Source organism: Amia ocellicauda, chromosome 1 (genome assembly GCF_036373705.1).
Source record: "Amia ocellicauda isolate fAmiCal2 chromosome 1, fAmiCal2.hap1, whole genome shotgun sequence".
In the NCBI taxonomy this organism is placed as follows: domain Eukaryota; kingdom Metazoa; phylum Chordata; class Actinopteri; order Amiiformes; family Amiidae; genus Amia; species Amia ocellicauda.
Window position 1 is genome coordinate 12,918,255 of NC_089850.1, and position 14,837 is coordinate 12,933,091.

A 14,837-nucleotide genomic window follows, 5' to 3' on the forward strand; every position below is an offset into this window, starting at 1 on the left:
ATAACAGTATGTATTATATTTTCATACACACACAGCAGGATTGTGACAGATATCCAATGTAGAATATTATTTTAAAGCTAACCTGGTTATATTACAAATGCTTTCGATTTTCTTTGCAGCAGAGAAACCCACAAGATTGCTGTTTTTTATATCGGCGACGGGCAGGAAGATAAATGCTCCATTTTGTCAAACACAGAAGGCAGCCAGGCATATGAGGATTTTGTCTCTGGACTTGGCTGGGAGGTATTTTCTTTTGATTGACGTTCATGTAGGGATTGGCAAATTTAGTCACCTTATGATTACAGTTTCCTATATATAAGTAAATAAGAGATTGGCATTCTAGTGGTTTATGTCAGCGTTGCCATTTTGTTGTTGTTTGCTGAGACGGGTGCGATGTTAAGACACTGTGGTGTGCGTGACTCACAGGTGGATCTGGCCACGCACTGCGGCTTCATGGGCGGCCTGCAGAGGAACGGCAGCACGGGCCACACCGCCCCTTACTATGCTACCTCTACTGTGGAGGTCATCTTCCACGTGTCCACGAGGATGCCCTCCGACTCGGATGACTCTCTGACAAAAAAGGTAACCAAGCTACCAGAAGCGGCCAGCCTCGAACCAGATACGGACACACACGAGTTATGCCAAAACAGCGAATGTTAGGCTTATGGGAATATGGGTGTTACTATATTATTGCCTAAAAAGTTAATTGATTGTGTCTGGGATGGCATATTCACATGAACTGTTTTGTTAGTTTCTTTGTTTATTGCTTCCACAATCTTCCTTGGAATACAGACATACAATGACAAATAAAGCACAGACTGATGTTATTTACCTACTGTGGCAAATCATTAACCAGGGGAGAATATGTATACCCTTATCCAGAATTCATAGCCTTGTTTTGATCTTATAAAAAAAAGAATACATACTGTGGAAACATCAGTCTTATTTTGTTTGCCTTTTACAATACACTCTAGAATTGATGTTCACTTTGTGTACAAAATGTAATTTCCCCATTTGTTTGTCTACACACTGGCGTATCGACGTTTTCTTTTTCAGGATGGTCTTTTTTTCTCTATATCTGTAGCTGTGGTTTCATTGTGAATTGTAACACTCAGAGAGAATTTCCTATTTTTAAAAGTTGTTGCATAAGAAAAATATATATATTAACTGAAATGCAACCACTACATTTTATTACTGTATTATATGTTTTAAATTGTATTTATTTATTCTGCTCAGATTATAGATAATGTGGAAAACAGCCCTAATTGTGGTGTTATTAAACACTGTTGCCTGCTAACAGAACCAACCCCCCCCCCCCCCCCCCCGAGAACACAACCCGTGAGAAACAGCATTTTGCTTCTAAATCGTTATAGATGTTGTTTATTTATCCTGAAGTGAGCATTTTGTGACCCAGTGTACAGGGAGTACCACTGGAGATTGTGCATACTAGGGTATTGATTGGACTGTGGAATAGCAATATGGCCTATCTTTTTCTTTTTGATCCGTGTGCTTTTTAACCAGTTATATTGATTGGTGCAGCTGGCCAAGGCCCTCAGTGCCACACAGAGAGGTGCCCATGGAGTTGGATAAAATCAGGTATTTAATGCGGTCTGCGATTGCCGTTTCCTCCTGCCTCCAGAACGCCTGTTGTCTTGAGAGTGGGGGGGGGAGGTGGCATGTGACAGTTGGTTAATGAGAATGATACCTTTAATTGTACCTCCTGTTCCTCTTTTCCGTGATACTGCTGGTTCTGGTGTGACTTGGTCCCAAATTCTGAGATTATCTGCCAGTCCTAGGGAAGCAAAAAAACCTAGTGGATGGTATGAGAAGCCTTTTATCTGATTTTCCATGAAGCCAGAGGGGGAAATCAATAGCAGTATCAGCATGCTTCTGTACAGCCCCTGAACTGCAGTTAGCATTGAGAAATGAGCTGCAAACGCTGCCAGAGTGATTCATGCTATCATATAATGTCCCATCGTGAGGGAAATTAATCAGATCCTGAAAAGCACTCGCGACCCCATACTGAACCTTTGCTCAGTAGCCAGAGAAATTTGTTAGCTTTCAGTAGATTAGATTTTCAACAGCTAATCTAACTGCTGAAGGGTTTGCAAAGCTCGGGACAAAGCTGTGCGATTGGGTTTGTACAATTCATTTGACTCCAAGCACTGTAATTGCACTTATATCTTACAAGGCCCTTTGTAGCCCGAGGCAGGGCAGCATCAAGAAAACAAATTGGCAGCGACACAGTATGAGTGGAGGGGAATGAAAGGGGCACATTATCAGCATCCAAGCAGCCCATTTCTGGCAGGAAGTTTCGTGGTTAATTTACAAATAAAACTTAAGTCTTTCAGTCCACACAAAACAAGGGGAAGATTGCCGACCAGCTTGCTTCTTAGAAAACAGGGGTCCCAGACAAAAAAACACGAATTCCACAATCCAATTGAGGGCCCTGGACCGAGCAGCTGGCCTTGTTAAAGCAGTTAGCTGGACCAGGAGGTCAGCCTGTGGGGTACAGGGCCTGTGTCAGAGTGACAAGTGGTCTGACGCCTGCCATGCGTACAAACTGAACTGCCCCAGGCGCTCTCTGCACCAGCGTGTAAATTACTGGGGCACACGACAAGTCAGCTCAGAAAAAGAGGCTGTTTTTATAAGACTTATCCTGCAGTGTGTGGAGGCTTGCGGTCCACACATTGTGTTTCAGTGGGAGGAACTGGGGTTAACAAGGGGTAATGTGTCTCGGCTGCAGACACTGCCAATTGAATGCTGCTGAAAAAGTGCAAAGATATATTTAGAAGTACTGGAGCACCATGCATAATCTGAATGTACTCATCGCTTATTTGATTTAGATTTAGATGTCTAGTGTGGCACTGTGAACTCACATAAATGTGTGTTTATGCCACACTTGGCACATTTAAAGGAAGTAAGATGTTTCAAGAAGTGCTCTACTAAATATAAGTATTCTGGTGTCTTTCAGGTCTGGCCTTTGTAACTATTCTTGACTAAACTATCGATCCTTGCAGTTCTAAAATTGAGTTATGAAACAAATGTTGTCCGTGTGTGGTGGCTGAGTAGATGTGTTCCTTTAAAATCATCCAGGGTTAGTGTTAGAATCTTTTCATGAAATTAGAGATTATGGTTCTCCTAAACGTTCACAAGGTTGTGACTTATTTGGAGGGCATTATTTTATTTTATTCCTTAAAATAAATCTCATTAATCCACTGTCCTTTTCATACAAATATTTTCTATATGGCGACATTTGTTTGCTGTCACATCACAATGTCACACTGCAACATTACAAAACTTTTGCAGTACATCACCAGATGTTACCTGAGCTAATTTTTGTCGTTGATGTTTTACATTTATTAGTGTAATATAATTGTTTCCAAGATGTCAGCTTGTGTCAGTGCAGGAGGTGTGTCCTCCAGGCTGCTGTCTGTCAGATGTCTCTTGCAGCTGCCAGAGGAGCACCAGCTACAGTCACTTTCATGGAGAAAGCTGTGTCTACAGCAGCTGCAAGTGGCATCAGACAGGCAGGGCCCTCAAGCACACAGCCCTATACAAACGCAAACCGTCTTTCTTGATGTGATTGCTTTAGACTTCTGACGTATATATTTAAATGCTTGTCAGAAGGTGAACAAAAAAGAAAAAGGAGGAAATGGCAGGTGCGTGCATTACTTAAACAACTGAAGGAACTCGTGCCCATGTGCAGCACAGGTCTCCAAAGTTGAACAACCAATCAAAACAGCCATATCTTCAGCTTCTAATTTGACTCCAGACTAAATCCACAACCTGAATCATGCTAAGATGTTAAGAACTCACTTTCTGTTGAAATATACTTCTGTTTAAAACATTGAAGACTGAATCTGTTTTCATTGATGCTGCATCATATAATAAAATATTTATTACGGTATCATTTAGAATCTATTACCAATAATTGATGTTGCTTTTCTGTTAGATTACTTTGAAATGGTTCAAATAAAACAGGACATGGCTTTTTCTGTCATATTTTTCCTGCATTATTCCGATTCTTACCTTTTGTCCCTATTCTTAAATGTATTTGAATGTGTGCGTCTGTGTATACATATGTGTGTGTTGCAGAAATGGGGACAACCTGATTTGCAGTAATTTAATTAGTGAATGTTTGATCTGTTAATACACTTCTGTCATCACCTCTATTAATCAAGAACCAATTTACTGTTTCAGCTTCGTCACCTGGGAAATGATGAGGTTCACATCGTCTGGTCTGAGCACACGAGAGACTATCGCAAGGGCATTATACCCACAGATTTCGGGGACGTGTTAATTATTGTTTATCCAATGAAGAATCACATGTTCTTCATCCAGATCATGAAGAAACCACAGGTATGTATTTTCATGAGCCTTCGCACAATTGGGGATGCAAGCATATGGGTTTTAAAACATACACTCCACTATAATTGTCTTGTAATGACTAGGATTCCTTTCGCTCTAGTGTTTGTCAATAACACTTGCAATTGTCAGCTTCAGCCTTCTGGCTTTAATCTTCATTGTTCACAGACAGAGTACAAACTTACATCTTTGTAGATTGCTGTTGATCTGGTCACTCACACTCGCATGGATGACCAGGAGCAAACAGAATCGTGTATTTCTTCTTGTTGGCTGAAAAATATCGTGCTTTCCATCACTCACTCTTCTGTTATCTCAATTTTAGCTACAGCTGTATTTTGTCAGCTTAGTTCACTGAGCAGGGACATACAGACAGAAGGAAGTGGCAAAACATGTAACAGTCCCTCGAAGGAGATTTTGTCTGTTAAAAATTTCACACACACACAGGGAACCGTTGAAAACAACGAGCTCTGATAAACTGCCTCAGCCGACATAGTGACATTACTTTACTACTCCTGGGCTATCAGTCCTTAAAGGCGGATTTTCATCTTCTGAGACCACATGGACAGTTGTGTGCCGTCACATTCAAAGCAACAGTTAGTAACAATAGCACTGTGCCTCTTTCTAAAGCATAGTAAAAATCGAATGCATGTTAATGGAGATCATTTATGGGCCATGAGTTGTAACCTGTGCATTTAAGTGCATTTAAAAAAATCTTTTAAGAGAAAAGAGAGACTCTTCAGGTCAGAGAATCTCCCTCTTACACACTCTCTGTTCATGAAAAAAAAACACTCCACTCTGGTAAAGTTTTATTAAAAAAATGTTTTGCGTCTTTTTCCATTTTCGATGAATGTACCAATGTGGCGTGCTTTAATATTTTGTTACTCTGCTAATTTGCCTCATATGTTCTATGATACATCAGAAAAACAGAATGTAATACAATCATTTGCACTGCTATCAGATTGTGTAATGGTTAGAGAGCTCTGGATGTTTATTTCTCCAAACCTTCACAGGTGTATCCAATGTTGATTTATGTTTAAACATGACTGCCTTATTAAACAACTGCATTAAAGCATGACGTACATCACTAGAGGAGACAAAAAACACAACCCTAGTAAGATAGATAAGTTGATAAATAAATAAATATACATAAAATCAATTTTCTTTCGTTAATTAAAAGATGGGTTTTCTTATGAATCATAGTTGGGCACAGTGCCCGTTAACACTAGATGCACTTACTCTGATACTCCTGCTAGCAAATAATCCCACCCAGCATCCCACCTGCTGTTCAGACCTGGGTCATGGCCAAGCGAAACAGCTCAATTGTATTGCATTATGTGGTGCCTTTTATGACCCTGACTAATGTCCATTTGGTCCAGTGGGAGGCAAAGCTGGATTTGAAACCAAGCCTTCAGAGGGTTAAATAATCGTGTGATTTAGCCCATGTGAAAAGTACATTTCTATTGTTCGGTGGGTCTGGACATTCTAGCCCAATGTTAGGGATTGTGAATGTGGTTTGGAAAGATATGCGATTAAGGCTCTCCATTTTTAGTTTTTCGTAAGCAAATCTTACCTGTGCTGTTCTTAACATCCACATTAAGACATTACAATCCTGACAGTAGGAGCTTGTCTCCACATTACAATCTTTGGCTTCTTGGTGCACTCTCGAGAGTAAATAGGCTGTCTTGGTGATGGTGCCTGCTGGGGAAACTGTGGTCCACACTCTTTAAATGCTATTCCCAGAGCAAGCTAGAAGGCTGTTTCCACTATCAGGTTACAGAATCCATGGCAACATATGGCCTCTTATGTACAGAACCCAGCACTTTCTGTTTGCATCTGAAGTAGTGGCACCTGGAGAAGATGTTAACTCCGTCTGATTTAGACTTTCGCTCCAAATGTTTTTTTTTCTTTTTCATTTTAAGCATATAGGCATTACAATCCTAAGCCCTTTTACCTAGTCATTTAGATCCTCCCGCCTTGGCAACCGAGCAATTATTTGCAGTTTTGTTTCCCCCCTCCCCCCTCCTCCGTGTGTGTGTATGTGTGTCTTGATTAATTAAGCAAAGTAATTATCCCGAACTATGGCTGTGTCTTCACTCAGACAAAACCGTTTTCCCCAAAACAATGGCAAGTCTGTCAGTATAAATGTTCTCCACGCGTCACAGATGTATGAGGACACTTCAGACAATGAACCCCCCACACCAAAAAAAGTTGCTTGCCAAATGGGACAAAGAATTTGCTGCAGCCGAGAAGCTGAACACATACCACTTGGGATAAACAGCTTCTGGGTGCCACGGATGAGTTATTAGACTGTAGGCAGTCAACTGGACATAATTCTGTGACATTAGGTTGCAATGCTTCAACAGACTCCTTGCAATGTGTATTTTTATTACACCATTGTTGTAATGTTCAATCAGAGACCTGTTTCTGTCCCTTTCACAGACATGAGGTTTGATCATTTCAGTCTGAATCTTGCTTTGGGACTTTTCTTTTGGTTTTACACACCAGGTTGCAAGACTTTTTTTTCAGCATTCACAAATTGTTGGAATTTGCTTTAGCGTTAAGCAGCACTCAATGCGCTCAGATTTACAAGTGAGCTTCTTATAAGTACTGACTGCATTTCTAAGTGTTTTAAAATTAGGCTGTCTTTTGTAAGAAGTTTGCAAATATTGATATACTAAAGAGAATGCCCTTCCTCGCTGTTGTTCTTGATTTAATTTAGTCATGCTTGCAGTTCAGATTTGGTCCTCCTTAAAGTAAGCAAAAACACAACAACCACACTCTACACTTGGTCTTCAGTGTATTCCAGGGACTAGAGACATAATTAAGATACAGATTCTTTGCCAAGCCAGATTAAGGTATTTCAATATGTATTGAGAGGCTCTGAAACATGCCTTGTTTAGAATGCACTAATCTAATCATTGCTTGTAGATGTTTGCCAATGTTTGACTTAATTTTACATCAGCTATGTCGTCTATACAGAATCAGTGTATAGTTCAGTCGTCAAACACAGGTTTGAGGTATGAATTGACAGTTCATTAGACTTTGCCTGTCAAATCACTGCAGTTAGTGGTATCAGATCAGCGTTCAGCTACGGCACGTGTACGGATTTGTGAATTGATTTTAAATATCGCCGCACTGTATCTCCACATCTTGAAACAATTTCAGCGTCCTTTTCTGTCCGCAACTGTGATATTTTTGATATGCAAGATGATTTAATTAAATTTGAATAAGGGTCAAGAAAGGGACATGTAATGCACTAGTTCTTTATCATGCATAGAATTATTTTCATCGCCTTTAATTTCTGAGTAATAACTGAACCACCTAGCTGAATAGGCTTAATTTAATCGAGACTTTTTATAACTTCTTTTGTGCCTATGTGGTGTACAGATTCTACAGACAGTGCTTACAGGTGGTACATTTATGTACATTAGGTACAATCTCCTAAGAATCAGAACAACTCTATCTGTAAATATATATACACTACCGTTCAAAAGTTTGGGGTCACTTAGAAATGTCCTTGTTTTCGAAAGAAAAGCAATTTTTTTGTCCGTTAAAATAACATCAAATTGATCAGAAATACAGTGTAGACATTGTTAATGTTGTAAATGACTATTGTAGCTGGACACAGCTGATTTGTAATGGAATATCTACATAGGCGTACAGAGGCCCATTATCAGCAACCATCAGTCCTGCGTTCCAATGGCACGATGTGTTTGCTAATCCAGGTTTATCATTTTAAAAGGCTAATTGATCATTAGAAAACCCTTTTGCAATGATGCTAGCACAGCTAGCAACTGTTGTGCTGATTAAAGAAGCAATAAAACTGGCCTTCTTTTGACTAGTTGAGTAGCTGGAGCATCAGCAATTGTGAGTTCAATTACAGGCTCAAAATGGCCAGAAACAAAGAACTTTCTTCTGAAACTCGTCAGTTTATTCTTGTCCTGAGAAATTAAGGCTATTCCATGTGAGAAATTGCCAAGAAACTGAAGATCTCGGACAACGCTGTGTACTACTCACTTCACAGAACAGCGCAAACTGGCTCTAACCAGAATAGAAAGAGGAGTAGGAGGCCCCGGTGCACAACTGAGCAAGAGGACACATACATTAGAGTGTCTAGTTTGAGAAACAGATGCCTCACAGGTCCTCAACTGGCAGCTTTATTAAATAGTACCGCAAAATACCAGTCTCAACGTCAACAGTGAAGAGGTGACTCCGGGATGCTGGCCAAAAAAATTAAAGATTAAGATGGGCAAAAGAACACAGACACTGGACAGAGGAAGATTGGAAAAAAGTGTTATGGACAGATGAATGAGTGTGAGGTGTTTGGATCAAAAAGAAGAACACTCGTGAGACGCAGACCAAATGAAAAGATGCTGGAGGAGTGCTTGATGCCATCTGTCAAGCATGGTGGAGGCAATGTGATGGTCTGGGGGTGCTTTGGTGGTGGTAAAGTGGGAGATTTGTACAGGGTAAAAGGGATCTGTGGACGGCGCTTGAGCTTGGAGCCAGTTTCCTCTTACAACAGGACAATGACCCAAAGCACAGCTCCAAACTATGCAAGAACTATTTAGGTATGAAGCAGTCAGCTGGTATTCTGTCTATAATGGAGTGGCCAGCACAGTCACCGGATCTCAACCCTGTTGAGCTGTTGTGGGAGCAGCTTGAACGTATGGTATGTAAGAAGTGCCCATCAAGCCAATCCAACTTGTGGGAGGTGCTTCAGGAAGCATGTGGTGAAATCTCTTCAGATTACCTCAACAAACTGACAACTAGAATGCCAAAGGGCTGTAATTGCTGCAAATGGAGGATTCCTTGACGAAAGCAAAGTTTGAAGGACACAATTATTATTTCAATTAAAAATCATTATTTCTAACGTTGTCAGTGACTATATTTCCTATTCATTTTGCTATATTTCCTATTCAAACCCATTTCATGTATGTTTTCATGGAAAACAATGACATTTCTAAGTGACCCCAAACTTTTGAACGGTAGTGTATATGGATAAACAAATTAATGGCATATACAGTGAGGGAAAAAAGTATTTGATCCCCTGCTGATTTTGTACGTTTGCCCACTGACAAAGAAATGATCAGTCTATAATTTTAATGGTAGGTGTATTTTAACAGTGAGAGACAGAATAACCACAAAAAAATCCAGAAAAACGCATTTCAAAAAAGTTATAAATTAATTTGCATGTTAATGAGGTAAATAAGTATTTGACCCCTTCGACTTAGTACTTGGTGGCAAAACCCTTGCTGGCAATCAAAGAGGTCAGACATTTCTTGTAGTTGGCTAACAGGTTTGCACACATCTCAGGAGGGATTTTGTCCCACTCCTCTTTGCAGATCCTCTCCAAGTCATTAAGGTTTCGAGGCTGACATTTGGCAACTCGAACCTTCAGCTCCCTCCACAGATTTTCTATGGGATTAAGGTCTGGAGACTTGCTAGGCCACTCCAGGACCTTAATGTGCTTCTTCTTGAGCCACTCCTTTGTTGCCTTGGGTGTGTGTTTTGGGTCATTGTCATGCTGGAATACCCATCCACGACCCATTTTCAATGCCCTGGCTGAGGGAAGGAGGTTCTCACCCAAGATTTGACGGTACATGGTCCCGTCCATCGTCCCTTTGATGCGGTGCAGTTGTCCTGTCCCCTTAGCAGAAAAACACCCCCAAAGCATAATGTTTCCACCTCCATGTTTGACGGTGAGGATGGTGTTCTTGGGGTCATTCCTCTTCCTCCAAACACGGCGAGTTGAGTTGATGCCAAAGAGCTCAATTTTGGTCTCATCTGACCACAACACTTTCACCCAGTTCTCCTCTGAATCATTCAGATGTTCATTGGCAAACTTCAGACGGGCCTGTACATGTGCTTTCTTGAGCAGGGGGACCTTGCGGGCGCTGCAGGATTTCAGTCCTTCACGGCGTAGTGTGTTACCAATTGTTTTCTTGGTGACTATGGTCCCAGCTGCCTTGAGATCATTAACAAGATCCTCCCGTGTAGTTCTGGGCTGATTCCTCACCGTTCTCGTGATCATTGAAACTCCACGAGGTGAGATCTTGCATGGAGCCCCAGACCGAGGGAGACTGACAGTTATTTTGTGTTTCTTCCATTTCCGAATAATCGCACCAACTGTTGTCACCTTCTCACCAAGCTGCTTGGCGATGGTCTTGTAGCCCATTCCAGCCTTGTGTAGGTCTACAATCTTGTCCCTGACATCCTTGGACAGCTCTTTGGTCTTTTCCATGGTGGAGAGTTTGGAATCTGATTGATTGATTGCTTCTGTGGACAGGTATCTTTTATACAGGTAACGAGCTGAGATTAGGAGCACTCCCTTTAAGAGAGTGCTCCTAATCTCAGCTCGTTACCTGTATAAAAGACACCTGGGAGCCAGAAATCTTGCTGATTGATAGGGGATCAAATACTTATTTCCCTCATTAACATGCAAATCAATTTATAACTTTTTTGAAATGCGTTTTTCTGGATTTTTTTGTTGTTATTCTGTCTCTCACTGTTAAAATACACCTACCATTAAAATTATAGACTGATCATTTCTTTGTCAGTGGGCAAACGTACAAAATCAGCAGGGGATCAAATACTTTTTTCCCTCACTGTATATGATATTCATTCCCTCCATTAGCTTTGTCATACCTGCCAATTCCAGTCAAGTTATTCAGGTCAGAGCATGCTGCAATGGCATCTCAATGAACTGCTTGCAGTAGACAGCTGCCAGTGTCAGATGTTGTATGAAACCTGAATTCCTTTTTTGCAATTCATGGCCACCTTTAATTAGAGGAATTCCCTGGGTGCATGGGGTTTATTATTCCTTTTGTCTTGCCATTCAGCGACTGTCACAGTCATCCGGTTGCAATTGTGTGATGGTCGAGTACTGGCTTGCATTTATGTGTTCAATAAATTGGTGTCCAGAGGAACAGATCTTCGGATTATTATTTTTTCTTAATTTATCCCAGCATACGTGTTGATATGGAGTTCATCTTTGGGACTTCAGCCCCCCCCATAATAGTTAATGAACATTCAACAATTAATTAACTAGTTTTAATTATAGTTTTTTAGATGTTTATAAGTTGTTTTTGGCAGGATTTCGAATGTTATTAGCTATCCAATTACTTTTGTTGTTGTTTATCCATGAATGTATTTATTTAAAGCGAACTAGCAGTTGTTGTGTTGTGAGTGATGCAACATTAACAACATAACAGCTGCAGAAAGTAGATCCCTGATACATTTTGTTATATATTAAGATTATATTAAGTGATCCCAATTAGGTTATTTAGGCCCTTTTGAAACCCAGAATGTATATGCTATATCTGATATGATTTATCCATAAGGGACATACTTCAGAAACTGATTGTTTGTGACATGGGAAGTTGCACTGAAGGACAATATTCAGTTGAGCTGAGCGCTTGTTGGCCTCAGTGTTTGTACAAGATCAAAGGGTTGCTTGTTTGTATTGATTATTTTAAATAGTTTTCCTCTTCTACACTGATGTGGAAGATCTAACTCATGCTTACTATATGTTATGAGTAGATATGAGCATTGTAGTGGGATTACTGTGTGAATTTGGATGCTTTGAAAGTCATTATTTCCTGTGCACATGCCTCTTTAAAGCAGGCCATCATGCAGCCCCCCAGTTCCACCCCACCCCAGTGTGTCTTTGTTTATCTTCACACTTTTTCTCCCTCTTTATTCCACAGGTCCCTTTCTTCGGTCCTCTGTTTGATGGAGCCATTGTAACGGGGACCCTGTTGCCAAGTTTAGTGCGTGCCACTTGTATCAATGCCAGCCGAGCTGTGAAATCCCGCCTGACACTCTACCAGAGCTTGTATCCTTTTTCCACATACAATAATGTGATTCCTTACTTTCTTTTGCCTGACAAAGAGTAGAGCAGCCAAGGTAAGATTTCATTATTTCTGGAATTCCCTCTCTGACTATATGCTACGCTTTGCATATCAAAGGGTATTATGGTCTCTCTTAGAGACGGAGCTGTGATCCCGTTTGTTTTTGTTTTTTACTGCTTTGTTTCGGAGACTCAGATACAAGGAGAAATGTAATTGAAATGTAAAAGAAAAAAATTGGCTTTTCGTTTTTTCGTCCCCCCAACCATTTGTTTGTCAGGTTTTCACAACCATTCATGTGTTTTCTAAGCAGATCCAAAGTGTTTGCAAAGCTGCGTGCCGCCATGCTGATTTATATTTATGACTATTCCAACGGATGGTTGGGAAGGTATTCCACTTGAACTCATGTGACACATGCTCTCTAATGTGCATCTGAAGCATATGATTATTTATTTTATGGTTGGATGATGACATCGATATTTTTATGTTTGCGGCAGCTCGAGCCCATAATTTTTTTTTTTTTCTCAGCCGGCTCTTGTTCTCTCCTTGAATCAAAATCACGTTGGGAGCTTGGTTTACGTAGCTGGCTGAGTGAGCTATGCATAAGAGTACTGCCTATTGACTTGAAAATAAATCACTACACCACTCCCCCCCTCACAAAAAGGCCAGGACAAAGCATCAATCGCCATAAAAGCACGCTGTAAACTCCGATTACAGCTGTACTTGTCAGTTGGTTTAAGGAGAGTGTAATCAGTGATGGAGATTAATTTGCATCTCAATTAAGCAGAAATAAGGAAGGAGGATTGTGGTCTGTTGCTAGCAGGTTGGGGGAAGAAATCTGATCGGCCACAAAGCCACCTAACGCTGCAAATTCAGCCTGACTGCAAGACAATGGCTGAGGTTTTGTTGCTATGGTGACCCAAAGCGTGGTTGCTCACTGTAGAACCCAAGTTGTGCACTCTTCTCTTTTTTGGCATGATGACAAAACCCACTGCTGTAAAAAATAAAGGGTGGGAGTCGGGGTAAGGGGGTGTGTAACTAATACAGACGGCACAGAGACAGCTTGCAGCCCTGCAAATGTTTTATATTACAGGTACATGTTGGGGATCTCTTAAGTAGCACTGTACGAGCTGTACCCTGTCAGAGAAGGTTGTTTGACTTGTCATTCTTGTGTCTGATTAGATGAGGAACCACTGCATTGAATTGCTAAGCAAGATCCCCATGGATTTTTTTCTCCCGCATGTACAAGGTGGCTGATTATTCTGTTAAATGAATTATACACACAGGTTATATAAGGTATCATGCCTCTAGGGCGCCATGCAAACGTATGACCCTCATGTTTGTTTCGCTGGGTGTTTTTTTTTTTTTTCCCATCTAACCTTTTTCTGATTTCATCTGTGGTGCCCTTGTCAATGGTTGTTTTTGACCCATTGTGTGTGGCAGATTGCTGTGTGCCTGTCTCTCAAAAAATCCTCTGGTAGTGGAATGGGTCATGTCAGCACTGAGGGAACAGGAAGCATAATGGTCTGCAATTTGGGATCTTGTGGCTTCCTTACACCTACAGTGGGCATCAGGTTAATGTGACCCATGTTGCACCACTAGTAAAATGCCCAGATAATAAACTACAGAGTCACTGTACTTTTAATATCCTGATATGGGTTATAAAGGAAGAAAATAGTATAAGGTACATTTTTATGCTTTTGGTAATGCACATAATTACAGTTATTTTAACCTGATGCTAAATGTGATGCTATGAGTTTAGACTGTTGGCCTTCAGATTGGGTCTCTCAGGGAAACAGCACTTCCTGCTCAGTGCAGCTTTGTAAACCAGCACATGCTTTTCAATTCATGTATGCTTTTTATCATGAGATTCAGTTCTGCATTTAAAAGAATACCAGCACTTGAGTCCACATGCAGACTGGCTGATGTTTGACGACCTTTATATATAAACAGTATGTACTGGGTTTTAGTCCCCACCCCTGTTACTATTATTGTTCGTCTGCATTTTTACCAGCCGTGCACAAATCATGCCTAAGGACCTGTGTAGGCTGAGTTGGGTGCATTTAAAACAATTCAAGGTGTAACAATGCAAGTCTTTCTACAAAATTAGTTTTACTAAATGGCGTCATTTATTCAGGATCTTTCCACTTTTAAGGGTGCAACAAAGGACAGATTTAATATGCTGAATAATTTATCCAGTTTGGAACCAGAGGCTATCAGCACATTTTCTTGTGCATTCATTAAATGAACAGCTGCTGTACAGTACAGACTTGTTGTTGATTTTTTTAAATTTCTTTTTCTATTTCTCCTTTCCCATGTTTCTGGAATTTAAGTGTATCTTGGCTTTTTTGTTTAAGCAATGACCTTGTGTCTTTTGAAAGACACCCATTACAAAACACAATTGCAATCCCTTCTTGAATTATACCTCACAATATGAGTGAAATCAGCTTTGTGTTGTTGAGTTACTCTTGAAGCTAATTAGATTAATATCACTTGTAAGAAAGCAGTATGACCCTTTGCATCCCAATTAAAGGGATGTGAATGGCATGTTCTCCTTTTGTATGGCTCCAGTGCGGTTTCAGCTTGATGGATCTTCTGTTGAAAACTGACAAGCAGTAT

At 40.5% G+C, this 14,837-nt stretch overlaps 1 protein-coding gene across 5 annotated transcripts in view; it reads left to right on the forward strand.

The window, feature by feature from the left end:
* The window catches only part of ralgapa2 (Ral GTPase activating protein catalytic subunit alpha 2), a 140,836-nt gene that overhangs the window by 87,860 nt on the left and 38,139 nt on the right, over window positions 1-14,837 (forward strand). For all 5 annotated transcript variants that reach the window (XM_066721915.1, XM_066722177.1, XM_066721997.1 and 2 more), the window contains 4 exons: window positions 120-243; window positions 427-582; window positions 4,204-4,362; window positions 12,078-12,205. In XM_066721915.1, coding sequence (XP_066578012.1) covers window positions 120-243; window positions 427-582; window positions 4,204-4,362; window positions 12,078-12,205 — 567 coding nt within the window. The remainder of the gene's footprint in view (window positions 1-119; window positions 244-426; window positions 583-4,203; window positions 4,363-12,077; window positions 12,206-14,837) is intronic.